This window comes from Anabrus simplex, chromosome 2, assembly GCF_040414725.1.
Source record: "Anabrus simplex isolate iqAnaSimp1 chromosome 2, ASM4041472v1, whole genome shotgun sequence".
Lineage (NCBI taxonomy): Eukaryota > Metazoa > Arthropoda > Insecta > Orthoptera > Tettigoniidae > Anabrus > Anabrus simplex.
This window is the reverse complement of record NC_090266.1, coordinates 671278926-671305863: the sequence shown is the minus strand read 5'-3', so window position 1 is coordinate 671305863 and position 26938 is coordinate 671278926. Positions and strand designations below refer to the sequence as shown.

Below are 26938 nucleotides of genomic sequence, written 5' to 3'. Positions count from 1 at the left end.
TTCACCCTGTATAGTGCGTCTTTACCATTCCTTACCACCTTTAAAGGTACAAACCTGTTTTCACATTCCTCAACAATTGCTTTAAACCATCCCAGATTCTCTACATTTTTATTTACCATTTTCCACTGATTATAGTGCGGTATCTATTGATTTCCCTCTTCTACCAGTAACAATAAAATTGAGTTCTGTTATATTTGATTTACTTGGTTCTACTTAGTAATGTCATGATCATGAGTATGTTAAGTGTACTGTATTTGTTGGGGAACAGCAAATTACTTGGGTATTAAGTGCTCCCGACTTGTCTGGGAAAGAACATGATGTATTTCTGGGAGGAATGTAATGGACCTAATACGAACTGGAGTATAGAAAGGGTTATTCAAGCTCCTTCCTCTGTGTTCTGAGTGTGAGTGCTAGTTTGGAGGCAGAAGTGAGAAAATTTTTATTTTGGGACATATTTATGTGATTGCTGGGTTTTTGCTATAATGTTAGAAATAGCTTTGTAATGCAGCTTTATGTTTTTGAGACTGTTATAGATAAGGTTATTAAAATGAATAAATGTAATTTTGTTAACTCTTCACAAATAATATATACTTGAAATCTGATGTTACTTTCAGGCTCTAGCGATGGGGATTGCCCAGCTGTTCCTTACCGATGGTCCCGACCATTCAACATGGCGGAAGCACGACGTTGGTGTGCTGTGCCTGGTCAAAGACAGTCAGCGTCGATCCTACTTTTTCCGCCTGTATTGTGTTATTAGACGTCAGATGGTGTGGGAGCATGAAGTGTACAACAGCCTTGACTATCAGTCTCCAAAACCTTTTCTTCATACATTTGAAGCAGAGGTAATTTGAATATTCTATTATAAATATTGATGTTCTGAAAATATTTTTCTGCATCATGTTTGTGTAGATGAAAACAAGCAGTGCAATTTTGTAGTACTAGATTGTTATGAATCGAAGAAGAGAATAACAAACGTTGCTAATGGTCAGTTTGCCAGTTGTGCAGGTAATGTTAACCTGTGAAATAAATACTTTTGTCCACTATCTCAAATGTGAACGGTCATTTTAACTAAATCCAACATGCTAAATTGAATGGTAAAGTTCATTTTTCTCTCTCATCAAGTAACTTTTTCTTACAAATCACAAAAATAATGCAAAAGTATGGATTTTTGGTATAATAAGGTGCATTAAAAATTGAATGCAAAATTTAGAATTTTTCTACTAAATAAAACTGACTACGGACTTTAAGAAAGATCAGTTACTGAAAGTTAGAACTTTTTCTTTGCACTTTAGGTGGACTATGTTGATTTATATTTTTGTTCTTTTGTATCTCCTCTTTTCAAGTACCAGTAACAGTCCACAGACATTCCTCTGTTCCTTTTTCCCTGGGTCCTTCTCGCCACCTCTTTTATTATGTGGTGAAATCTTTCACCTTGTTGGTAACTCAAGGTTATGAAATTATCAGGAAAGTATGCAAAGTAAGAGTACAAAAAGTAGAGTTTTAAACTCATATTGTACCCAAGTAATTGCAGTCTTCTCATCATATTTCTCACAGTTTCTTCGTATTGCACATTTTTTACATTTCCATAAACGTTACTGACTACACCTTTCAAAGCACACCATGCCTGACATTCTGTATTGTTCATTGTGTCCAAAAATGTAGTGTCCTAATTTGAGGCCTGTTGAACACTCCTCTCTTTATCTCAGCTTCAGACAATACTGCAAATTTACAGCTTAAATTCTTGAACCACAAATCACTCTTGTGTAGACCTTTTAAGAATTGTTTCATGATCCCATGTTTTACTGTAGGTACAAAGAAGGCTGTAATAGTTTTTTAGGATCAGCTAGACTGGTATGAATGACTTCATTTTGTCCTTGGGTTGAGCTTTCTCTTTTAGGGCCATTCTTCGTTTATCCAATGTTTATTCTTTATTTTACTGTCCGATGTGCATAAAAAAACAAATTTTCAGTACCCTCCTTGATGGCCTGTTTTTTTCTTCTTTTTTACAATTTGCTTTACATCGCACCAAGAGAGAGAAGTATAATTATTATGAACAAATACATCGCATTTGGGAAATATCCTGGTGGCAATAGTCACTTACAGTACTGTGATAATAAAGTTAAAACATAATTACCCAACAACAACAACATCAAGAATACAACAAGCAATTCCATGGAAACAAAATATTATAAGAAATACTACTAGTTTAACATCCTAAATCCATTCTAAAAACATTCTAAATCTTGACGCTGGGATAGAAAATGGCTAGGAGTGTGAAGGATGTGGCCGTGGCCTTAATTAAGGTACACATTTGCATGGTATGAAAGTGGGGAAACCATGGAAAAACCATCTTCAGGGTTGCCAACAGCAGAGGTGGATCCAGAATTCCCTAAATGGAGGGGCTAATTTAAAAATGCCATACCACAAAGCAAATATAAGTACTTGGGATATTTTACTTCCATAGTGATGAAATTTCCCTAGTAAATTTTTACAGTATAGGAAATGCTAGTTAAAGTAATTTATTGATATTTATTTCACCACAAAATTCCATTAAATAATGTTTAAAGTACTACATCAACATTACTATATACAGTTATGTAGTAGCAGTTCACATCAATCAACATTTGACCAGTTAGAAATATCCAGCCTTCGTGGTTTTGACTTAAGAGATCTTCAGCACTTATTGCCCTTTCATTCTGGTTGTTTGCGAATGCAAGGCCATTAAGCCGGTTCTCTTCGATTGTACAGTACTTGTAGGGTTTTAGCTTATGTAGGGCCGAGAAACTTCTCTCTGTAGATGATGTCATGATTGGCAGGGTGGCAAATATTTGTAGCTATAGTCTAATATTTGCGTATTTTTGGCCTATTTTCTTCTGGATGAGACGTTGTCCAATTATTTCTCCATAGTGATATTTCTGCTCTTCATTCAGCACATGTTGCTGTGCAGTTTGCTTCATACATCTCCGCTGCTTTAATAATTTTGTCTACTGAAAACTAAGAAAAATTACTAGGAATAACCCCTTCTAAAGGGGTCACTTTAACATTATCACAAAGGGGCGACAAAAGGTAAGAATAGCCTTCTACCATCCTGAAGTATTCCTCAGGTTCCTTAGTAGACACATTCATTATTTGAGTTTGCCTGCTGCAAATACTTGGGAGACAGATTTCTTCACCTGTTGAAGCAGCATGTCACTTGCTGCAATAAAAATGCCTTTACTCTTTTCATCGGTATTTTATCTCAATATATTCAACCTTCCTATTACAATGCCAATGTAAGACAATGCAGATGTTAGAATCTTGCAAGAACTTGCTTAGTTTCACAGCGTGGGATAAGGAGTGATCTGAAAGCTGTGTCTAAGGCAACAGCTTTACTTAATGTCTCCCTATCTGGATCTTCTTCTATTTGTTCAAGAAGCCTTACAACATGTAAATTAGTTCCTGAAATACAATGAAGCTTTCTACCCAATAAGTAGGAAAAAATGCTTTTTACTTGGTCTTTTATGACTCGCTGACTTCACGTTCGCTAATAAGTGATCGGAAATTTAATAACTACTACTAACTTACAACATAACTAAAGTAATGTTAATTATGTACTATTTATCGATACAACCACAAATAACATAAATAACTTATTTGAGAATTACATTTCAGGCCTTCCCTTAAACTACCATTTCACTCAGCGTGAATAAAATAAGTTATTGTGTAGATTGTAGTGGTTCATCACCCGACTTCACATACCGCTCTTCACTAAATTCCCTTCAGCCGCTTTCTCGTGATGCGTGTACATACAGACAGACAGACAGACAGACAGACAGACATTACGGAAAAGTAAAAAATGCATTTCCTTGTTATTGTGGACATGACCGATACAGAAATACCATTCCTTTCAAATTCTGAGCAATGTACAGACAAAACTCTTTTATATATATATTTTTTACCTTTCAGGCCTTCCCCTAAACTACCATTTCACTCAGTGTGAATAAAATTATTGATGGCCTAGATTATAGCGACTTATTCCCCAACTTTGCATACCAATTTTCGTGAAGATACCACCACTAATATAATAAATATTTGAGAATTAAATTTTAGGCCTTTCCCTAAACTACCATTTCACTCAGTGTGAATAAAATAATTTATAGCCTAGATTGTAGTGGTTCATCACCCGACTTTACATTCCGATTTTCATCAAATTCTCTTCAGCAGTTTTCTCGTGATGCGTATACATACATACATACATACATACATACATACATACATACATACATACACACACACAGACAGACAGACAGACAGAAGTTACGGAAAAGTAAAAAATGCATTTCCTTGTTACTGTAGACATGACCGATACAGAAATACCATTCTTTTCAAATTCTGAGCAATGTACAGACAAAACTCTTGTTTTATATATATATATATATATATACACACACACACACACATTGCCAACAGTAGTGAGCAACGAAAGGCAACTGAGAGTTTTGAGGTGTTATGGTAGGACATACTTTCCTTTACAGGCTCTCTTTTTTTTAACAACTTGCTGTACATCTCAACCAACACCGTCTTATGGCGACGATGGGATAGGAAAGGTCTAGGAGTGGGATGGAAGCGGGTGTGGCCTTAAGGTACAGCCCCAGCATTTGTCTGGTGTGAAAATGGGAAACCACCGAAAACCATCTTCAGGGCCGCCGACAGTGGGCTTTGAAACCACTATCTCCCAGATGCAAGCTCATAGCTGCACGCCTCTGACCGCATGGCCAACTCAACCAGTTTATCTTAACAAAGGTAAATATACAAGATCTGGCACTCTTCTCCAGAGTCAACAATGGCTGATTAATTCCTCGTTTTCTGGTTGTGCACTGACAACATAACAGGCACATTTGAAACTTTAAAAACATGACAAGTTAAAGATAATTCAGGGGTGTGCAAACAGATGAGGGGTGGTTTGATGTGTTTTGCTATAAAGATATTAGTTACCGCAGTAATGAAGAGCTGTGTATAGTATCCACCAAAATTAATTTAATATCAAATGACATAAAATCTGTATGTGCTAGGGCAAAATCGTTTACATTTTTAAAATCAACACATTTTCTCCAAGACAGCACAATAGTGTTACATGTGAGTGGTGATCAGTATGCAGCAATCTTGATCTTTGATGCCATACCTTTGTGAAGTGGGAACTTATTCCAAATACACTATAGAAAATACGTGCCACTTTGCGAGATATCGCAAGACAGTGATTGCCAGAGCACCTAGCGAGATGGCCTTGAAACTGAGTGTAGTAGTACACTATACATCACAAATTATGCCAAAAGTGTCAGGTTCCAAGTAGTCTTTAATTAAAAAGTGGTTACAGGAGTTTCCCCATTTCACATCGTTTGGTAAAATTATATTCTGTGATGTCTGCAACAAAGGGGTGAGTGAAACTTCTTTTATATAATATACCCCTAACGGGTTGTTGTCAATTTAGCAAAATAAACATTGTATTTTAATTTATGCCTATTAAAATACGTTGAATTGAAGCTGCCTAAAAATATTTCAGAACCAGTTTGAGTGTGTATTTTAAGCAGCTAAAATAACATTCAAGCACCTAAAAATTTGAGGTCTAGTAATAAGTATTGCATCTTTCTGTGGTGGTTAGAAGTGTAGTGTGTTGTCTGAATATGAAGATGTTTAAGGTCGGGGCGTCGGGTGGACCACTGTCAACATGTTTCTCAGTTTAGTACGGGAGAATATGGAAGTGTCCAGTATTGACTATATCTATTCTATCCTACTATTGACCTCCCTATCATTTGTAACATTGCATAGTACGTGCGTACCTGACATTGACCTTGCTTGCAATTGCATCGTCTCACCTCAGTTGCACATTGATTTACCGTGTGGGATGTAGCTGAATGATGAATCTTGGCTCCAGTTACTAAAGGAGGTTTGATTCCTTCCTGCATTGCTGGGCTGAGTAGGTCAGACGGTAGAACACTGACCTTCTGCGTTCAAGTTTATGGGTTCGATCGTGACTCAATCCAGTAGTATTTGAAGGTGCTCAAATGTTGTTAGATTTACTGGCACGTAAAGGAACTCCTGCGAGGCAAAGTTCCAGCAGGTCAGCATCTCCGTAAACCGTAAGGGTAGTTAGTGACGTAGAACCAATAACATAAATATACCTGTCTGCATTGGCCGTCTTTAAATTTGTTTCCTTTTTTAGGCATTTTATTGTTAATATCCGTATGAAAATATATTTTTTAAACTCAAGCTTCCGATTCCCATGTACACCATGTCGACCAAACTGTACTTGATAGCTGTTTTTGCTGTCTGTAATTGTTTTATGCATGTCCTTCAATTCTCTCACCTTGAGATCCTCTTGGGGTCGTCAGTTGACCAGTGCAGAGTTTTGTGAAGCACACTTTTTATCTCGTAACTTAACACATTTGGCTTTCACTTTATCTCCTCCACTGATCTCCCTCCCTGATGACGGTCCAAACTTGTAACCATCTGAACAGCTGCTCATCTTCATTCTTCCGCACTTGCCCTATGTACATTGGTTTATGTTATGTCGGCTGTATTTTTATGTGGTTGATCATTGTACTTCATGTGTGTCCTTAATTTGTTTTAATCATCTTCTCTACTTTTTGCTGTCTGAAAAGCTATGTAAATTTAAATCTCTTTGATTTAATTTCTTTTACCTAGAATTTTTTTATTCATTTTGAGCCGTCATTTTGAAGATACACAATTTTAGTTTCTCTGTACCTAAGCATCTGTATTCCTTTCAGCCTAACCTCTTCCTTTCTTAGATATCTTGCTACTTTTGTCGACATCACCTAAGACTTAAAACTTTTTTTTGTAATATGATTCTCAGGATATTCAGGAAGAATACAGTGGCCAGGACTATTTACAAAATTTACCTATTTTCACAGTAGATATCTGGTATGTAAGACTATGGGCCCAGTGGAGAAGGCTTGTTTATTTGTATTGTGAATAAGATGAGATCATTCCAAGAACAGATAAAGAGATGGTTACCATATATGCCATAACTTAGTTGTTATAGTGTTATCCCCTCATTAATTCAACAGATATGACATCTGTTTCATACTTTTTTTAACCTTTCATTCAGAAAGTTTCTTTTTAAATTTCTAGTTATTAATAGAAGTGTGTGATGAGTAAAACATACTCCGAGAGGAGAAAGTGTCTTAAATCAGCAGAGTAACTATTAGTGAATTTATGAACTAGCTTCTTATTGATAGATCATGTAGGCATTTAGTAGGCTAGCAGTATTAATTAACCTTTATATTGCTATGCTGGTGCGAAGAATGACCGCTACTCTACTGCACGCGTAATATTACAGTTGAGACCTACATCCAATCCTACAGTAACTATGCAACATTTGCAATGTTGATATCGGAAATTATTCAAACTCCATAGGTATATACTGCTGTCTTTCTGCAATAGATATAAAATTATGTAATGTTTATTATCTGCTGATTCCTTCATGAGTTATCATAAGAAATATGACTCTCTGGAGGCCTTTTTGTTGTGCAGCTCAAAAAAACTGTTTTGACGACCTCCACTTCACATTAATTTTTATAATGTTTTTTAAGGAAAACTTTTTAACAAGCACTTCATATTGTGTGTATAGGGTTTTTAGTGTGTTTTATATATATACCGTATTAACGCGAATAATCCCTGCACCCTAACTTTAGAAAGGCTGATTTTGAAAAATGCCACCCCGATTTCTTGCCTCAATTTTTTTCTTAAATATGCGGGTATTATTCGCGTAAATACGGTATATTTTACTGAGAATGACCATATGCTGGTTCAAAACATGTCTATTTAAAATTTCATCTTAATTGGATGTGATATTGCGTATTGACTAGGAGGATAATTAATACAATTTGTAAGAAGTTCAACCACCAGTACGGATCTAACATGAGATTTATAGTCTGTCCTATAAAAGTGAAACATGTTTTGATGCGTTCAAGTCCTCTTGTTGAAAGAATTTCTTCCTAAGCATTTACTGTTGGATTTTTTATTATATACTAGAGTTTAGGCTTTAATTAAAAATGAACCAATTGGTCTGTTGCAAAACGAGTTGCACAGATATTTTTCTTATTTAATTTTGCATTAGGCTATATAAGACACAGTTTTTGAAGTTCAGTAATTCAATAACTTTAACCTGCTTTTTTCACTGAAGATGGCTCAAACGAGTCGAAACATGTTTGACTTTTATTACTCCATCTAGTAACGGGGATATTTATGTATTGAATAGGAGGACACATTAACTATTCCTTTGTAAAGTAATACCACTATATTAGGTACACAATAGGTTTGTGATTAGTAGCAACAGTGGGTGCATCGCTATGGGTTTACAGTACCCGTGATTAGTATCACTATATGCAGAACACCACCGGCTTACATTACCTGTGATTAGTACCATTATGTGAGAAACACCCCGGGTCTGAGTGTTGTCTGTGATTAGTATACCTATGTGAGGAACACCAGGTTTGCGTTGCCTATGAGTGGCACCGCAAAGTGAGAAACTCCATAGGTCTGCGTTACCTGTGCGGCGTACATTGCTTGTGAGTAGTACCATAATGTGTGGAACACCGTGAGTCGACGTTACTTGTGATTAGTACTGCTACATGAAAAATACCATGGTTCTTACTTTCCTAGCGATAAGTACCATTATAAGGGGCCGTTGACCTGGATTTTGGACCCCTTTAGACAACAAGCATCATCGATTCAGGATTGTGCTTTGGAAGCAGCCCCTTGGTCAGTATATACTATTGTTGTAAGATAGTTTTTGGAAGGTGGGGTATTGCGGGTCTGATCCACTGATAGTTTGAAGATCATCGTCGTATTTTTGAATTCTAGTTGGTGGATTGATTTTGGAATTATTTTTAACTTTCAGTATTGTGAGTTGGATCCACTGATTATTTTACATAGGCTCATCAACAAAGACTGAGACTGATTTTCTCCTGTAGCTTCCGTGACAGTTTCCTATCTGTAACATAAATATTTGAAAAGAGCGGGTTTTTATGTATAATGTCCATAGGCAGCAGCACTCTCGTCTCGGTAGGTTGGTAGTAATGCTCTGTTGTGTAGACGCTACGTGTATTTCGCATACCGGACAGTGGAGGTGACCAGCATGCAGTTCCCTCTCACACTACTGTTACAGCAGCGTACTACACGTCAGTATTGGCTACACTGAGGAAGCACATTGCAAAGAAATGACCAGAGCTTTCTCGGACTGGGTGGCGACTTCATCATGACAATGCACGGCCTCACGTCGCAAATCAAGTCGTGCAGTTTCTGGCTCGATTCAACATTACCTGTGTACCGCATCCACCTCATAGCCCTGATCTTGCACCCTGTGATGATGTTTATTCCCATCACTAAAGGCAAAGTTTAGGGGCATTCAATTTGAGAATTCTGAAGCAGTGCTCAAGAAAAGTGAGGCGATTCTGAAGGATCTGACGGAGAATGGTCTGCAGCATGTGTTCAAGGACTGGCAGAGATGCTATAAAAAGTGCATTGAAGTAGGAGGGGACTACTTTGAAAAAGATCATGTAAACATTGAAATGGAGTAATAAATATCTGTGAAAAAAATCAGTCTCAGTTGTTGTTGATCAGCCCTTGTAAATTCATATGCATTCATTCATCATCACATTTTGAATTCTGGTCGGTGGATGAATTTTGGACTTTAAAATTGTCATTACATTTCGTCTCATTTCGTACCATTAGGGGCCAATTACCTAGCTGTTAGGCCCCTTTAAACAACAATAATCATCATCATCATCATCATTATCATCATCATCATCATCATCATCATCCTCATCATCATCCTCATCACAATTTTCACAAGGGTTACTTACATTATTTTACAATATTTAATTCTGTCAGTATTCTTTGTCTGAAAAATTACTATGTTCCGATTCATGGGAACCACTCTCATTCATGTTGATTATGACTGGTTCCAAATGAGGGACTGTTTGGACAGTCCATCTTTCTCCCAGTAGTGGGCTTCAATTTTCGTGGCATGTACAATACCTTTTTTTTCCAGAGTTCAGGAATTACAGTACTTAAAGCTTCTCGCATAAAGCATTAATTGCATTCGTGCATCTATAATTTTCTGTTGTGTTAGCCATATATGTGTTTTTGCTACTTCCCCTTTTTGAGAGAGCCCAAATGAGCTCGATTGGATTGTGCGCGTAGAGGCGCGCGGCTGTGAGCTTGCATCCGGGAGATAGTAGGTTCGAATCCCACTATCGGCAGCCCTGAAAATGGTTTTCCGTGGTTTCCCATTTTCACACCAGGCAAATGCTGGGGCTGTACCTTAATTAAGGCCACGGCCGCTTCCTTCCAACTCCTAGGCCTTTCCTATCCCATCGTCGCCATAAGACCTATCTGTGTTGGTGCGACATAAAGCCCCTAGCAAAAAAAAAAAAAAAAGCTCGATTGGATTATGCTGTCAGTGAGCGACTGGTAACCAAGCTTTACATCTGGGCAAAGTTGTTTAGTTAATTGTTACATCTTCTATACTGGTGTTTGAAAGTAAGGCCTGGCAAGGGCAATCAGCTCTGATTTAGTTTTGTTACAATTGTCAACTCCTGGTGATAGTGAAATATTCTTTGATGTTATCAAGATATAATTTCAGGTTTCAGCCATGATATATTAGGGTTTTTAGTCAATGAATTGACCATCATATGATATGGAGCTTGATCTATTACGATAGCCGACCTTTGAGGTGATAAACTCAGGACTTTCATAAACCATTCTTCATAATGAGTAGAGTTCATTTTGTTGTGGTAATCACAGCTCCCTTTCTTGCCAATAAAAGAAAGTCCTGTACCGTCAAGAAAACCTTCGTCACTTCCAACATGTAAAATTATTATGCATTTCCCAGCTCCAGATGGTGTCTTCAACTCTCCACAGTATCCGTAAATTTGCTGAATGTACTCTCCGCATTTATTATAGTTGTCAGAGTTGTTTTCTATGGCATCAACCACATTTCCTTGCCACCCGTACTTGGTGCGATTCTGTCCGCACCTAATGTAGTCTTTAAAAGTCCTTCAGCCCTGTGCTAATAGTCTTCTCATTCTTGTAAGGAAGGTACGTTGAAATGCAGCAACTGTCATAGACTCCATAATACTGGGTTTCACTTCAGCTTTTTGAATTGGAATCTGAAGGTTTTAACCACTTTCAAAAGTGTAGAAATTAACACATCAGAAAGATCTGATATATTTTCTAATGGTTTTCTGCAGTGGTTTTCAGTTATAGGGAATACCTTATTCATGTAAAAATCATGGTTGGTTCTTTGTATTGTGCCCAATGTAATATCATAGTTGGATTTTTGGATGCCCAGACTCTGGCCTTACTCACTCCTACTTTCTGGTACACAGGAAACCTCTTGTCACCTCCCCTTTCCCCTCACTTCAAAAGAAACAAATAACACTCAAAACCTTTGCAAGTTCGCCCTCTGACAGTGATGTTCTCTGAGATATCCTGAAATGCTGTGGCCAACACGTTGAACACAAGCAGACCGAAAATAGCTTGTGGAAGAAGCAAGGTCACCATCATTCCATTGCACAACTGCCCATAGTGAATGTACACAGCAATGTTGCACCTACTTTCACCATTGCGCCTGCTGTTAATCGCATGGTCCAGCATGCACACAACATCCCATCAGTATTACTCTTAAAAAGTCGGTATCACACGGTGCGGTTGTGGTGGTTTTTGATAATCTCCAATCAGAGATTCAAAACGAGCCCAAGTTTCCTATTATACATTTATCCTGGGCTGAGAAAAAGTTACATTAGAAAGACAACTATGTTTTGGGTGACTGAAAAAATTTGTAATTTGAATATTACATAGCTAATAAATGCATGTGCCTATAATGTATAAAAATGTTGTTACCCTCAGACAACTAGTTCTCCAGTTATATACTTTTAAATGAACTTTTCCTAGGGAAGCAGCCAATAACCCAGAAATATTTACTACAACCACCAAAAAACGAATGAACTTTGAAAACAGTTTGTCTGATATTGCCTAATTCAGAATTAAACAAGAAAATATTGGTATAACTCATTTTTTAATAGACCTGTTGGTTCGTTTGTAACTAAAGCCTAAACTCTAGTACGCATAATAAAAATCAGTAGTCAGCCAACCTTGACTAGATTTGAAGTCCTTACTTTTCATTTCCTGTACTGTAGCTAATACTTCTTTTTACTCATTTCTGTGGAAACTGCACAGTTAAATTGCCATTTCTGCTTGGTAGTCTACTGGCTTAATTCTTCTTCCACTTCCAGATACATTGCAGCTTGGGCCCGAAAAGTACTGTGACAACTGGTGGTTCCCAGTAAAAGTGTTTCCTACTTTGCCAGTCCCAAATTGCACCTTTCGCTAACATAGTATTTCCTACTTGCACCTCTCTTACCTTGTTTTTCGGCTTCTTCAATTATAAATTTTTCACTTACCATATAAAGTTATGATTTTTTGTCACACTCTTACTCACTAGCAAACTGTAAACACCAAAACTAATGAATACAGCTTACTTCTGTAACCGTCCAGGCAAGTGTGTGTGGAATCTTTGTACGGGAACACCAATGAAAGATTCGATTGTTGTTGCTGAGAAATAAGTTGTTGCAACCTCATCCCAAATTAATTAATTATTTATTTATTTATTTATTTATTTATTTATTTATTTATTTATTTATTTATTTATTTATTTATTTATTTATTTATTTATTTATTTATTTATTTATTTATTTATTTATTTATTTATTTATTTATTTATTTATTTATTTATTTATTTATTTATTTAATTTCTTTTTGAAAGTACACAGGCAGTAGGCCCAATACATTACCTTGTTAACACAACAGTACTTATAATGCATACATGTAAGTAAAGATAATACATAATAGTAATGCTGAAGATAGTAAAGACAAGGAAGTAGAATGAATGGAAAACACATATACAGAGAAAATGACAATCCAAGTAAATCAATGATTATTTCTACACTATGAAAAATACCGGAATTGAAACAAGGATATAACTAGAGTAGTAAGTGACTATAATAATAAATATGTTAAAGAGCACCTATTATATAGAAAAAGGCGTCTGAATTAATAAATTAGAAATTAGAAACACAGGCCTTTAAATGTGTATTAATGACAGTGTGTGATTCAGAAAATAAATTACTGTGTTCCGATTCATGGGAACCACTCTTATTCATGTTGATTATGACTGGTTCCAAATGAGGGACTGTTTGGACAGTCCATCTTTCTCCCAGTAGTGGGCTTCAATTTTCGTGGCATGTACAATACATTTTTTTGTCCAGAGTTCAGGAATTACAGTACTTAAAGCTTCTCGCATAAAGCATTAATTGCATCCATACATCTATAATTTTCTATTGTGTTAGCCATATATGTGTTTTTGCTACTTCCCCTTTGAGAGAGCCCAAATGAGCTCGATGAGCTCCTGCAGCAAATGTGTTGTAAAATCGTAGCATTTTAATAAATGGCGAGTTCAAGTGATGAGATGTTCTAGATCTTGGAACTTGAAATACTGTGTTCATGCGAGCTCCAGCTCATGGAACATGAAAGGAGATGAAATTGAGCAGTTCTATGGAATTAAATTTATTTCTTATGATTTTATTTAACGTGTTTAGAGAAATAATGATTCTTCTGTTGCGCAGCGACGTGAGGTTAAAGTTACTTCTTAAATACCGTGTTGATGTATCAAAAGGGCAAAATGTTTTATTTGTTTTATAATACAGATACCGCAAAAACTTGTTCTGAACAACCCCAATAGTATGTATTTGTTCTTTAGAACACGGGTCCCAAATTACAGGTGTGTATTCTGATTTACTCCTAATAAGGCTAGTAAATAACTGAATAACAGTCGATGATTGAGTAAATAATTTAGAACTCCTTATTATAAACCCGAGCATACGGTTGGCATCATTTGTTTTTTTTGTAATATTGGCGTTGAATGTTAATTTTTCATCAACTATTACTCCTAAGTCTCTTATTGCCAAAACTGTTTCTAGTTCGGTATCTTTTATATAGTACGACACAATCGTACCTTTCTTTTTCCTGGTAAAAGTTACTGATTTACAGTTCTTCACATTAAGAGACATATGATTCATATCGCACCATTGTACAACACGATCAATGTCCTGCTGTAGTTCATCCTCATCCTTCTTGTTATGTATAACCTTAAATAGTTTTACATCATCAGCAAACAACTGGCATGACGATTATTCGGCAAGTCGTTAATCAAAATTAAAAATAGAAGGTGACCCAAATTAGATCCTTGAGGAACACCAGAGTAACTATTGAAGTTGTCTGAGATTTCGCCTTTAAAAGACACAAACTGACGTCGATCTTTCAGGTAAGTACATAACATTCGAAGTAGTGGTTACGAGAACCAAACTGGTGCATTTTTTGGACAAGAATTTTATGATCTACCTTGTCGAATACTTTTTTTGAAGTCTGTAGAGACAACATCCGTTCTTCCGTTGTTATCCAATACATCATACAGTGTCTGAGTAAATCCTAGGTAAAAATCCATGCTGAAATCCTGAAATACCTGCCTTAATGTGATTATAGGTCTTAAAATATAGTATATGTTCGTATACTTTTGCAAAGGCGTCAATAATGGAAACAGGGCGGTAGTTAGATATATTTTCATGAGCTCCTGCCTTCGGAACTGGTGTAATTTGTGATATTTTCCACCTTTCAGGGTAGCAAGACTTTTAATGAAAGGTTGAAAATGATTTCAATGCGAGAGTTGGGAATAGAACTGAAGGATACGAAAGGGTGATTGGTAAATGTGGGGAAGATATGGAAGCTAATGGGAATGGGAAGCGTTTGCTGGACTTCTGTGCTAGTATGGGTTTAGCTGTTACGAATACATTCTTCAAGCATAAGGCTATTCACCGCTACACATGGGAGGCTAGGGGTACCAGATCCATAATAGATTATATCTTAACAGACTTTGAATTCAGGAAATCTGTTAGGAATGTACGAATAAGGGTACAAAATCTCCAGGACGAGGAAATTAGACAGAAGTACATGGATATGATTAGTAAGAAGTTTCGAACAGCAGGTTCAGGATATAGAAAGTGAATGGGTGGCATACAGGGATGCTGTAGTGGAAACAGCAAGGGAATGCCTAGGAACAACTGTGTGTAAAGATGGGAAAAGGCGAACATCTTGGTGGAATGATGAAGTGAGAGCAGCCTGTAAACATAAAAAGAAGGCTCATCAGAAATGGCTCCAAACAAGGACAGAGGCAGACAGGGATTTGTACATAGATGAAAGAAACAGAGCGAAACAAATAGTTGTTGAGTCCAAAAAGAAGTCATGGGAAGATTTTGGTAATAACCTGGAAAGGCTAGGTGAAGCAGCAGGGGAAACCTTTCTGAACAGTAATAAAGAATCTTAGGAAGGGGGGAAAAAAGGAAATGAACAGTGTTTTGAGTAATTCAGGTGAACTCATAATAGATCCCAGGGAATCACTGGAGAGGTGGAGGGAATATTTTAAACATCTTCTCAGTGTAAAAGGAAATCATCCTGGTGGTGTTGCAAACAGCCAAGCTCATGGGAAGAAGGAAAATGATGTTGGTGAAATTATGCTTGAGGAAGTGGAAAGGATGGTAAATAAACTCCATTGTCACAAAGCAGCAGGAATAAATGAAATTAGACCTGAAATGGTGAAGTATAGTGGGAAGGCTGGGATGAAATAGCTTCATAGAATAGTAAAATTTGCGTGGAGTGTTGGTAAGGTACCTTCATATTGGACAAAAGCAGTAATTGCACCTATCTATAAGCAAGGGAACAGGAAGGATTGCAACAACTATCGAGGTATCTCATTGATTAGTATACCAGCCAAAGTATTCACTGGCATCTTGGAAGGGAGGGTGCGATCAGTCGTTGAGAGGAAGTTGGATGAAAACCAGTGTGGGTTCAGACTACAGAGAGGCTGTCAGGATCAGATTTTCAGTGTGCGCTAGGTAATTGAAAAATGCTACGAGAGGAATAGGCAGTTGTGTTTGTTTCATAGATCTAGAGAAGGCATATGACAGGGTACCGAGGGAAAAGATGTTTGCTATACTGGGGGACTATGGAATTAAAGGTAGATTATTAAAATCAATCAAAGGCATTTATGTTGACAATTGGGCTGCAGTGAGAATTGATGATTGAATGAGTTCTTCGTTCAAGGTACTTACAGGGGTTAGACAAGGCTGTAATCGTCCACCTTTGTTGTTCATAGTTTACATGGATCATCTGCTGAAAGGTATAAAATGGCAGGGAGAGATTCAGTTAGGTGGAAATGTAGTAAGCAGTTTGGCCTATGCTAACGACTTGGTCTTAATGGCAGACTGTGCCGAAAGTCTGCAGTCTAATATCTTGGAACTTGAAAATAGGTGCAATGAGTATGGTATGAAAATTAGCATCTCGAAGACTAAATTGATGTCAGTAGGTAAGAAATTCAACAGAATCAAATGTCAGATTGGTGATACAAAGCTAGAACAGGTCGGTAATTTCAAGTATTTAGGTTGTGTGTTCTCCCAGGATGGTAATATAGTATGTGACATTGAATCTAGGTGTAGTAAAGCTAATGCAGTGAGCTCACAGTTGTGATCAGCAGTATTCTGTAAGAAGGAAGTCAGCTCCCAGACAAAACTGTCTTTACATCGGTCTGTTTTCAGGCCAACTTTGCTTTACGGAAGCAAAAGCTGGGTTGACTCAGGATATCTGATTCATAAGTTAGAAGGAACAGACATGAAAGTAGCAAGAATGATTGCTGGTACGAACAGGTGGGAACAATGGCAGGAGGGTACTTGGAATGAGGAGATAAAGGCTAATGATGGATGAAGCTGTATGCATAAACCGGCTTCGGTGGTGGGGTCATGTGAGGCGAGTGGAGGAGAATAGGTTACCTAGGAGAATAATGGACTCTGTTATGGAGGGTAAGAGAAGTAGAGGGAGACCAAGACGACGATGGTTAGACTCTGTTTCTAACGATTTAAAGATAAGAGGTATAGAACTAAATGGGGCCACAGCACTAGTTGCAAATCGAGGATTGTGGCGACATTTAGTAAATTCTCAGAAGCTTGCAGACTGAACACTGAAAGACATAACTGTCTATAATGATAATGTATGTTTGTTGAAAATGAAGGTTAGCTGTGGAACCTGTATTTCTGCACCCCGTTTAATTATATAAGGTGGGATGTTATCTGGACCGCTAGCCTTTTTATGTTTTAGTTTTCCATTTATGACTCTCTTTACCTCCTCTTCTGATATAGAAGTAATATCGATCACATCCATAGTTCGTAATATAGGAATCTCATCCAAATCCACGTTATCGATATTATAATTAAAGTCCGGGATGGTATTCACCAATGAGAAATATTGCGCAAATTCTTGCACAATATTTCCAGTTTCATACCTGTTGTCATTACAGAAATAGGCATTATCACCTATTCGCGTTACTCTTTTACTGCTAGTAAATGTCCAGAAATTATTAATATTGTGTTTCATTCCATTTTCTAAGTTGTGAATATATATTTTATATGCAATGTTTATTTTAGATTTTAGTTCACTTGTAAGCTGCCTAAATCGATCGTCATAATATTTTGAAAATTTCTCTTCCTGGCACATTTCTTTTTTCGCTTTAGAGTTTGGATAATATTGTGTGTAAACCATATGGGATATTTGGATTTTTGCATGAGATTCCTCTTGGGTATGCATACATCAAAACATTTGTAGAGTGAGGTGTAAATGATATCCACTGCAAGGTCAACCTTCTCAAAGGAATACAATGGGTTCCAGTCAAAGTCATGCACTTCACCGTAAAGTTTCATAAAATCTGCATTTTTGAAGTCATAATATTCACGGCATATGTTCTTAAAAATGGGAAGTTTCCTGGTTGGTAACAATAATAGAGAGAGAGCGGGATGATGCAAATCTTCTGGTACCAGTACGAATTCTTCATGTTATATATTAATTGGTATGTTGGCCAAAACCAAATCTAGTGTTCTAGAGTTAAAATTGTGAACATTGTTATACGATTTTAATCCTAAATACAACATGAAAGTTGCTAGACTACGACTGGCCGTTGATCCTTCAGTAAAATTATAATTTACCTCATTAATTTCAGCTAAATTAAAATCACCCATAATGATGCAATCGGACATTATAAGGTGATCAATGTTTTTGACATAGTTAATGTAATCCTGATATACAGAGTAGCTAGAAGGAGTTATATAGACAAAATTTATAAATAACTCGCTTGTTACCGAGAATTTGAAGAGTAAGAGATTCACATTGTTGACTATTGTAAACAGAGGATAGCTTTACACGGTATCCCTTTTTAATAGCTATTAATACTCCACCTTCATGTGACTTTCCTGTTAGTGATGTGTCCCTATAGTTTCTAAATACTACATATCGATCATCAAATAATTCACTATCAAATACACCATTCGCCAAGAACGTTTCAGTTAACACTAGTACATCAAATGAACTGCAAAGAAGATTTTGAAGAAATAACTCGCGCTTGGTTCGAAGTCCTCTAACGTTTTGGTAATAAATTGACAAATTGTTCACAGACATTTAATAATAATAACAATAATAATAATAATAATAATAATAATAATAATAATAATAATAATATTTGCTTTACGTCCCACTAACTACTTTTTATGGTCTTCGGAGACACCGAGGTGCCGGAATTTAGCCCCGCAGGAGTTCTTTTACGTACCAGTAAATCTACCGACACGAGGCTGTCGTATTTGAGCACCTTCAAATACCACCGGACTGAGCCAGGATCGAACCTGCCAAGTTGGGTTTAGAAGGCCAGCGCCTTAACCGTCTGAGCCACTCAGCCCGGCCACAGACATTTAAAAGGTAATAAAAATGTTAAATAAATGTAGAAGTTTACAAATGACTGATCATTGGAAAATATTCATACATTAAGGGTATTAAAGGAAACCGAAACGCATTACAGTTTACCTAAATCTTCGACGCTACAAAGGACATGAACAGGACTTCCGCCTTCTTTCCTGATCATTATTTTTCCGCTGTTGTTAACCCATAGATATTTATAATCTTTGTCGTGCTGCAGCTGTTTTGCCTTAGCGAACAGAATTCTCCTCCCTTAGCAACTGTAAAGCCCAGGTGAGAAGTGGATAAGTTTCTTTTGATTTTTCGCCTCTCAAGGAGCTGTTCCTTATGACATCTGCGAACGAACTTCACAATAATGCCTGCAGTTGGACGATTGTTGACCTTTTTTTAATCTATGGCAAGCATCAATCATGTCCTCTTTAAGCTCAACATCTAAGACCCTAGCGACATTTATGACTGTCTGAATAACGTTTTCATTTGGAACCTCGGGAACACCATATATTTCAAGAGTATTTACCCTAGAATATTGTTCAGAATATTGTTCACTGTCATCACATTGGATCGAAAGGTCATTTACTGTTTTCTGGAGCCGCTGATTTTCAGATAACAGATTGTCGATTATTGTTTGCGGTCTTGCGATTATTGCTTGCTGATTATCAAGAAGTTTTTGATGCTCATCTAATCTCTCGTGGCAGACATTAATTGAGTTACCTAGCTGTCTTTCAATATCAGTAGTTGATTTTCTTAGAGCTGTCATATCCTCCTTCAAGAGTAACCAGAAGTTCATAGATGTCACCAACAGATGGCATCTCAGCTACTGACATTTCATCACTCACAGTACTCGATCTTTTATTACTATGACAAGTTTTGCACCTCCATTTATGATCACTAGATGAGAGTAACTTCAAGTCTCTATCTTGGAGATCACATTTAGAATGAAACTATTTACTGCAATTAGAACACTGTATTTTAGCAGTGGTATCCTGCCTGGATACAGATTTTCCACACTCCAAACAGGTGCTCATTGCAAGCGTAGGCAAGGTCGATATCTCGAACAAACAGTGAAGAGCGTACTCCGGTGTTTTGAATTCGTTGGGTTTGCAGCACTGACTGCCCAATGTTTACATACAATATCCTTTATAAAGAATTCAAGTTAAACCAGTATTACAGTTATCTACCAGCGAATCTTAGTGTTATTACTGTTCATTGAAACTTACTACATCGGTAGACACGCCTCCAAGTCAGGAAACCAGCATAATCAGCAAAAATAACACATTTACACCAGAGCACTATTCACACACGTCCTCACTCAACCGCCATCTTATCTTATCCAAATTTTAATATAATATATATTATATATAATATTATATATAATATTTTTAGAAAAAAATTGTGGATGATTAGAGCAAATACAGTATTTTTGACTGCTGTTGAAGACACCTTTATATTTAATTTATAAACTTCCCAAGATACTGTTTAAATGATTCCTGTGATCAGATTAGGGTTTGGTTTGCTATTAAGTCATGTTATGCAGTGTTTTTGATGGAGACAACAGGGAAAAGTGAATGTGTCAGGAACATTAACTTCTGCTTCTCAATTATTTATAGGGTAGTCAAATATTTGAAGTAATACTTAAGATGAAGTGGTCAGGTTGGAAAATATTCATCATGTTAAAACAATATTCAGGGCTGAATTTCATATAGGAAAGTTTAGAATGCACATCTTGCTCTGTAAATGTGCAAATCTTACCCTGTGACCTTGGTCAGTCCCTCATGCTCGCATCCAACTGTTGCTTCACTGTTTAGGAGGAAGGCTGTGAATGTAATAGGGATATTAGATTATGCTGTATTAGAATTTTAATGTTACATTCATAATTGAAGAAATATTAAGACAAAGTAGTGTTGCTAATATTTAAATTTGTGCATAATAATGGAATATTTAAATGTTTTTCTGAAAGTTTTACTTTTATTACCGTGGTTTAATAAAATATGAACTGAACTCAAATTCAGTCATTATGATGTCCAAATACCATAGTATTCTCTAATCAAAAGCACCTGTGACTCTCAAGCTCCTTAACATCCAAACCCAGAGTAGATAGGTTTTATTGCATTTTGGTGTGGAATGTTCCAGGGCTCCATTTGATTAGTGAAATATATTGAAATAAAGTGGTGGTTGAAATTTTCATAAGCTTTAATCTGGAATCTTGCAAATGCCTATTTTATTTGTATTGGACTGCATTTGTACTAAGTACCATACCAGAGTTCTTTATTCCTGATGAGTAGCTCTGTTAATATTTTACTCGATATACCATAATATTGCAACAGAATTTGTTCACTATACTAGCATGGATTTTAAGCTTTTGGTATATAGAGTGTGGTTTTTGAATGTCTTGGCTCACTATTCTATTTTACTGGGTATTTGGGATATATACTTTTCTCTGATTTATATAAAACCTTGGACATCAGAGCATTGTGGAGTAGAATTGTAAAATATTATTCAATAACACCAGAAAGTGACAGTACCAATGTGTCAACTACTTTTCATGTATTCTTCCATGTAGCACTTAACAAGAAAAGTACTTTTCACAGTTTTATCAACATTTTATTGTCACTCGTAAGAGTAAATAAATAAGTAAATAAATAAATTTAAAAAATGTAAAAAACCTTAGGTACCGGTACAAATAATTTAGTTGTCCTTAGATACCAAATCATGATGTACTTGGATGGTATGTGGACACACAGTTCACCATTATTGGCGAGCTCTGAATCTTTTTTTCTTTTTTGAGACGTTTCACAATAATTAGTCATTCATTACTGTTCAGCTGTTCTGGTTCCTGGAAGGTGATCATCCATGGAAAGCTGACTGTGACCTGGATGTGGAAACTATGAAAGGAATGTCTGAGTGCTTATAAGCCATGCTTTTCAGTGTCAGCTTTTGGATGAGAATGTGGAAAATATTTCCAGTCAATCAAACACAATTTTAATATAAACAAAATATTGAGGAATGGGTTAGAAATAAACTTTCTGGTATTTCTTTGGCTGTTTGGATATGTCCAGTAATAGTTACCTTTTTGTAATTAGTTAGGGGATAATTTTTTATTTCTGCTTAAAGTAATTATTTCTGCCTCCAGCAGCACGATTTTAAAGGATATATTGAAAGATTACAAAAAAGAAAGATGAAGATGCACACCATTTTTGTTACCTTTGGAAATGGTATGGCTAGTCTAGGGAAGGCAATAACTGATTCTTGTATGCAGACCATGTATTTTACATTGGCCTTAGTGGAGACTGTTGGAATTTGTTTACAATACCTGTAACTGAAACATCACAAGATATATCATATCTTAAAATATATTTTAGAATTCTCTGAACAAACACTCTCCACCACATTCGTTATCATTACGGGAGAAGTAAGAAGGGTTTTCTGCAAATAAGAAAGAAGGAGAGGTTTGCAAAAGACCACATATTTATTACTCATGAGTTGTTCTGGTTTTAAGTGATGTGATCATCCACAGAAACTTACTTCTGTCCTAGACATTGGTGCTGATCGAGTAGGTCTCTGAATGATGCAGTTCCTCACTCCACCTGAGTTACAGAAATTGGTTCACAGTGTGATACCAAAGCCTTAATTGCTCTCTGGACTACAAACTTTCAAACTTTGCTCTTACAGTATGTTTTAAATAACTGGCTGTTGTTGTAACTCTGTTCGTAAAATTTTAAAAGATGTACTTGAAATATCTGTGGTTCAGATCTTTTAGAGGACTTCTTTTCCATATTAATGATAAAATATTACTATCTGCTTTTAATTCCTGATAATATATATTTCTACAGAGATTGGAGGCATATCCTGTCTTACATTTTTCTTTTAGTATTACTTCTTCTTTTCATACCGCTTTTCCCACACATCTGGGGTCGCGGGTGCGAACTGCGTCGCACATGTGGATTTTGCCCTGTTTTATGGCTGGATGCCCTTCCTGCCGCCAACCCTATATGGAGAGATGTTTTCTTTTAGTATTACTATCCTGTATTATTCAGATCATTATAGCTAGTTTTCACTAATTATTCCTTCTTTATCATTTACTTTTGTTCACTTCTGCTTGGGCTTAAGCTGAAATGTGTGAGAGTTGTTGATTTTGAGAAATTTCTGAATTGGGATCATTTCCTGGTTTTACTCTTTTCTCTGTCCTTAGGTCTTCTTTTTCTGCAAGGGTTTAGGGCATTTTTATTCCTTTTGTTGCATTGTTTTATTATTATCCTTATCATAAGCCTATAACAAAACAACAAGCTTGTAAAACAGTAACTATTGGAACTTGTTAACACTTAGATGCATTCATATTTGTTATTTGAAGGAGTTAGTTGGCCAGGAGAAAAGGGAGATGTATAAACTTAAAAAAAAATCAAAAGTTCACAGCATGCTCGTAACCCTAGAACTGGCAACTGTTGACTATTCAACACTTTGGTTCAAGCTGTAGTGGTGCTGTTGAATATTCTACACGTTTGTATTTCTGCACTAATTTCCTCAGTTCGTTAACATATGTCATGACAGTCTGCTTTTTGTCGTTCTTGATGTCCACAGCCGGGCTGAGTGGCTCAGACGGTTAAGGTGCTGACCTTCTAACCCCAACTTGGCAGGTTCGATCCTGGCTCAGTCCGGTGGTATTTGAAGGTGCTCAAATACGACAGCCTCGTGTCGGTAGATTTACTGGCACGTAAAAGAACTCCTGCGGGACTAAATTCCGGCACCTCGGCGTCTCCGAAGACCGTAAAAAGTAGTTAGTGGGACGTAAAGCAAAATAACATTATTATTATTATTATTAATGTCCACAGCAGCTGTGAGTTCACTTTCATTCCTAGTTACAACCTCTTTGGGTGCAATTTCACAGAAATAAATGCAGTTTTCCATCCGCCTGTTTGAGCGCCATTGCCTTTACTGTTTGTAAACAAACCTTCGTGCATTCTGCTTTACTATTCTATTTTGTAGGTTTCCATTCGGTGGAAGTTATTCACTTTTGTACATATATATGCTTTTTGCATATTTAGTACAGTGTGTGTCTAAATATGGTATCTTCATTACGGAAAACTAGTGATGAGGTGGTGCAAAATTTGTTGGAAGATAAGTGACTGATCTGACCTTGAGGATATTGGGATTGAACCAACAGATTCCAAGTCTGATTTGGATCATGCATTAGCTATTTCTTTGCATTAAATGTCAGAAAGTGATGACGAGCCTGTCATACAGCAACTTATTGTAACAATGAGGTCTAAGGTCACGCCTCTTTAGCAACTTTCCTTAATATTTTCAAGAATATACTTCTCAAAGAGCTAAAACTTTTGCTGGTGTATTACAGATACATTATTGACCATCTGTATATCTCAGTTTGTTTGTGAAATGTTTTATTTTTGTGTACATATGATTAAAAGTTGTATTATTATTTTGAATTTAGGAATTACATTTTTTGAACTGACTGTACATTTCTCTAGTCAAAACATTTATTTTGTTTTGTCTCAATACGGCAATCCTCAGTACACTGAAAATACTTTGTGGATATTTTGTATTTTAGGTAGGCAAGTAAAAGCTGCCAAATAGGGCTGCCACAACAAGATCTAACATTGCCAGTTCTAGTGTTAAGCCAGAGGTAGCATAACAAAGTTTTTCCACATGATACTGATAGAACAAAATGTTAGCATGATCTCTACTTCTAGGTCTCACTCAGTTTATCAATTACATTTGGATTTGGAAATAGTTATTGGAACTTCAAGATTACTCTATTTGTAATAGCAACCATTTTAAACTGTGTCAACCTTATGTAGCACATAATTTGGTATTCTGGATCTTTGTCATCAGCTGTAATTCCGGACAGATAAAATTAGAATGTATTTCTGTATATTGTTTGACATTACTGAGAATAAATAAATTCAAATGCAGTCAAGCTTGAGGAACTACGAAGATATTGAGTATAAGTACACACAGCTGATGACAGCATTGTCCCTAGCTGTAGTACTGTGGTGGTGGTGGTGGTGGTGGTGGTGGTGGTGGTGATTACAGTTTTAAGAGGAAGTACAAATAGGCAACTATCTTCTATTAACACTTAATCAGAAGGAAAATGGAAGTGGTTTGACACTTCAAAGAATGAAGGCATCAGCATAAGTAAGGGAAGGGCCATGAAGGACATGAAAATGAGACTCCCTAGGATTTGTAAACCTAATACCATAGAGTCAGAAGAGAGCAGGAGTTGGCCAAGGGAGGCCAGACAGAAAAGATGAAAGTAAGGAGCCTCAGCTAGGGGAACCATTGTCGCTAAACCACACTCTCATGTCAAGAGTTCCTAGTCCCCCCCTTTTTAGTTGCCTCTTACAACAGGCAAGAGATACTGTGATTTCAGTAGTGGTTTCTTTCATAGAGCATTAATGCAAAGAACCTCCATTCTCTTTGCTCATTCATTTGTTCTTTTTATTGATTCCTTCCCCTGGTAAGAAACACACTTGACATTTGGGGTCAAGTAACTTGTGATGTGTGTTCACAACACACAGTAGGAACCACGCATTAGCTTATCTGAGACTGAACACCCACAGATGTGCATTAGTTTGTAGGTTGTGGATTAAGCAGGGTGAAGAGAGAGTGCTCAGCGGGAGTCAAGAAATAATAATTGTTTGAGATTTTTTCATTTAGGTTATGTGTTATTACTTCTCCAAGATATTTAAATTGAGTTACTATTTCGATTTTATTACCATTTATGGTAACTTCTTTTAGTTGTGTTGGTTTTTAGGACATTATTTCTGTTTTTTTTTCAAATGATATTTTGAGGCCAATTTTATTTGCAATGTTTTGAAGTTCTGATGATATCTGGGTTTTTGCTTCTTTTATGTCCACTGCTAGTAATGCTATATCGTCTGCGAAACCCAGGCAATTTGTTTTGATTTTTCGGCCAATCTTTATTTTTGGGGGACATTTCCTAAACAATTCCCTCATTACCACTTCTAGAGCACAATTATATAATAGTGGTGAGAGCCCATCTCCCTGCCGTAGTCCAGTTTTAATTTCAAATGACTCTGATGTTTCACCCCAAAATTTCACTTTTGATTTGGTGTTAGTGAGAATCAGTTTTATCATGTTTATAAATTTTTGGGGTGTAGTCCAAGGTGTCTTAAAATTTTAAACATAGATTGTCTATGGATGCAATCATAAGCTTTCCTGAAATCTACAAATGTTATCACCATATCTCTGTTTGTTCTCCTGTTATAGTCCATTATCAACTTACAACTCATGATCTGATCAGGACCGTTCCTCCAGGGTCTGAAACCTCCTTGATATTCTCCTAGTTCTTTCTCAAGTTGTAAACTTATCCTATTAAGGATGATTATTGAAAATATTTTGTATGTTATGTCTAGGAGTGAGATTCCCCTGTAGTTATTAGGGTCGGTTTTGTCTCCTTTTTTGTGCAGTGGGTGAATGAGGGCTGTAGTAGTCGAGTGTTCTGGCAGTTCTTCTTTAATCCAGATAGTCAAGTTATTGATGGAGGGCAACTTTTGCTGATCTTCCAGCATATTTCCAGATTTCCGTAAAGGTCTGATCTTCTCCTGGCACTTTGTGTAGTTTTTTTAATTTATTCAGTGCTTGGTAGACTTCCTTTATTGTGGGGGGGATTGATGTTTTCTGGTGGTGTTTTTATTGGGGTGTTGGTGTCCAAATGAACGAGTTCTGTAGGTTCCTCACAATTTAGAAGCTTCTTAAAATATTTAGTACCGGGCGAGTTGGCCATGCGGTTAGGGGCACGTGGCTGTGAGCTTGCATCCAGGAGATAGTGGGTTCAAATCCCATTGTCGACAACCCTGAAGATGGTTTTCCGTGGTTTCCCATTTTCACACCAGGCAAATGCTAATTTGGTGTTAGTGAGAGTCAGTTTTATCATGTTTATAAATTTGGGGTGTAGTCCAAGGGGTCTTAAAATTTTAAACAGAGATTGTCTATGGATGCGGCCACGGCCGCTTCCTTCAAACTCCCAGGCCTTTCCTATCCCATCGTCGCCAAAAGACCT

General features: G+C 36.7%; 1 protein-coding gene across 4 annotated transcripts in view; it reads left to right on the top strand.

Moving 5' to 3' along the window:
- The window catches only part of LOC136863022 (actin nucleation-promoting factor WASL), a 227098-nt gene that overhangs the window by 80155 nt on the left and 120005 nt on the right, over positions 1–26938 (top strand). For all 4 annotated transcript variants that reach the window (XM_067139337.2, XM_067139336.2, XM_067139333.2 and 1 more), the window contains one exon: positions 615–842. In XM_067139337.2, the coding sequence (XP_066995438.1) occupies positions 624–842 (219 nt within the window). In that variant the 5' untranslated portion in view covers positions 615–623. The remainder of the gene's footprint in view (positions 1–614; positions 843–26938) is intronic.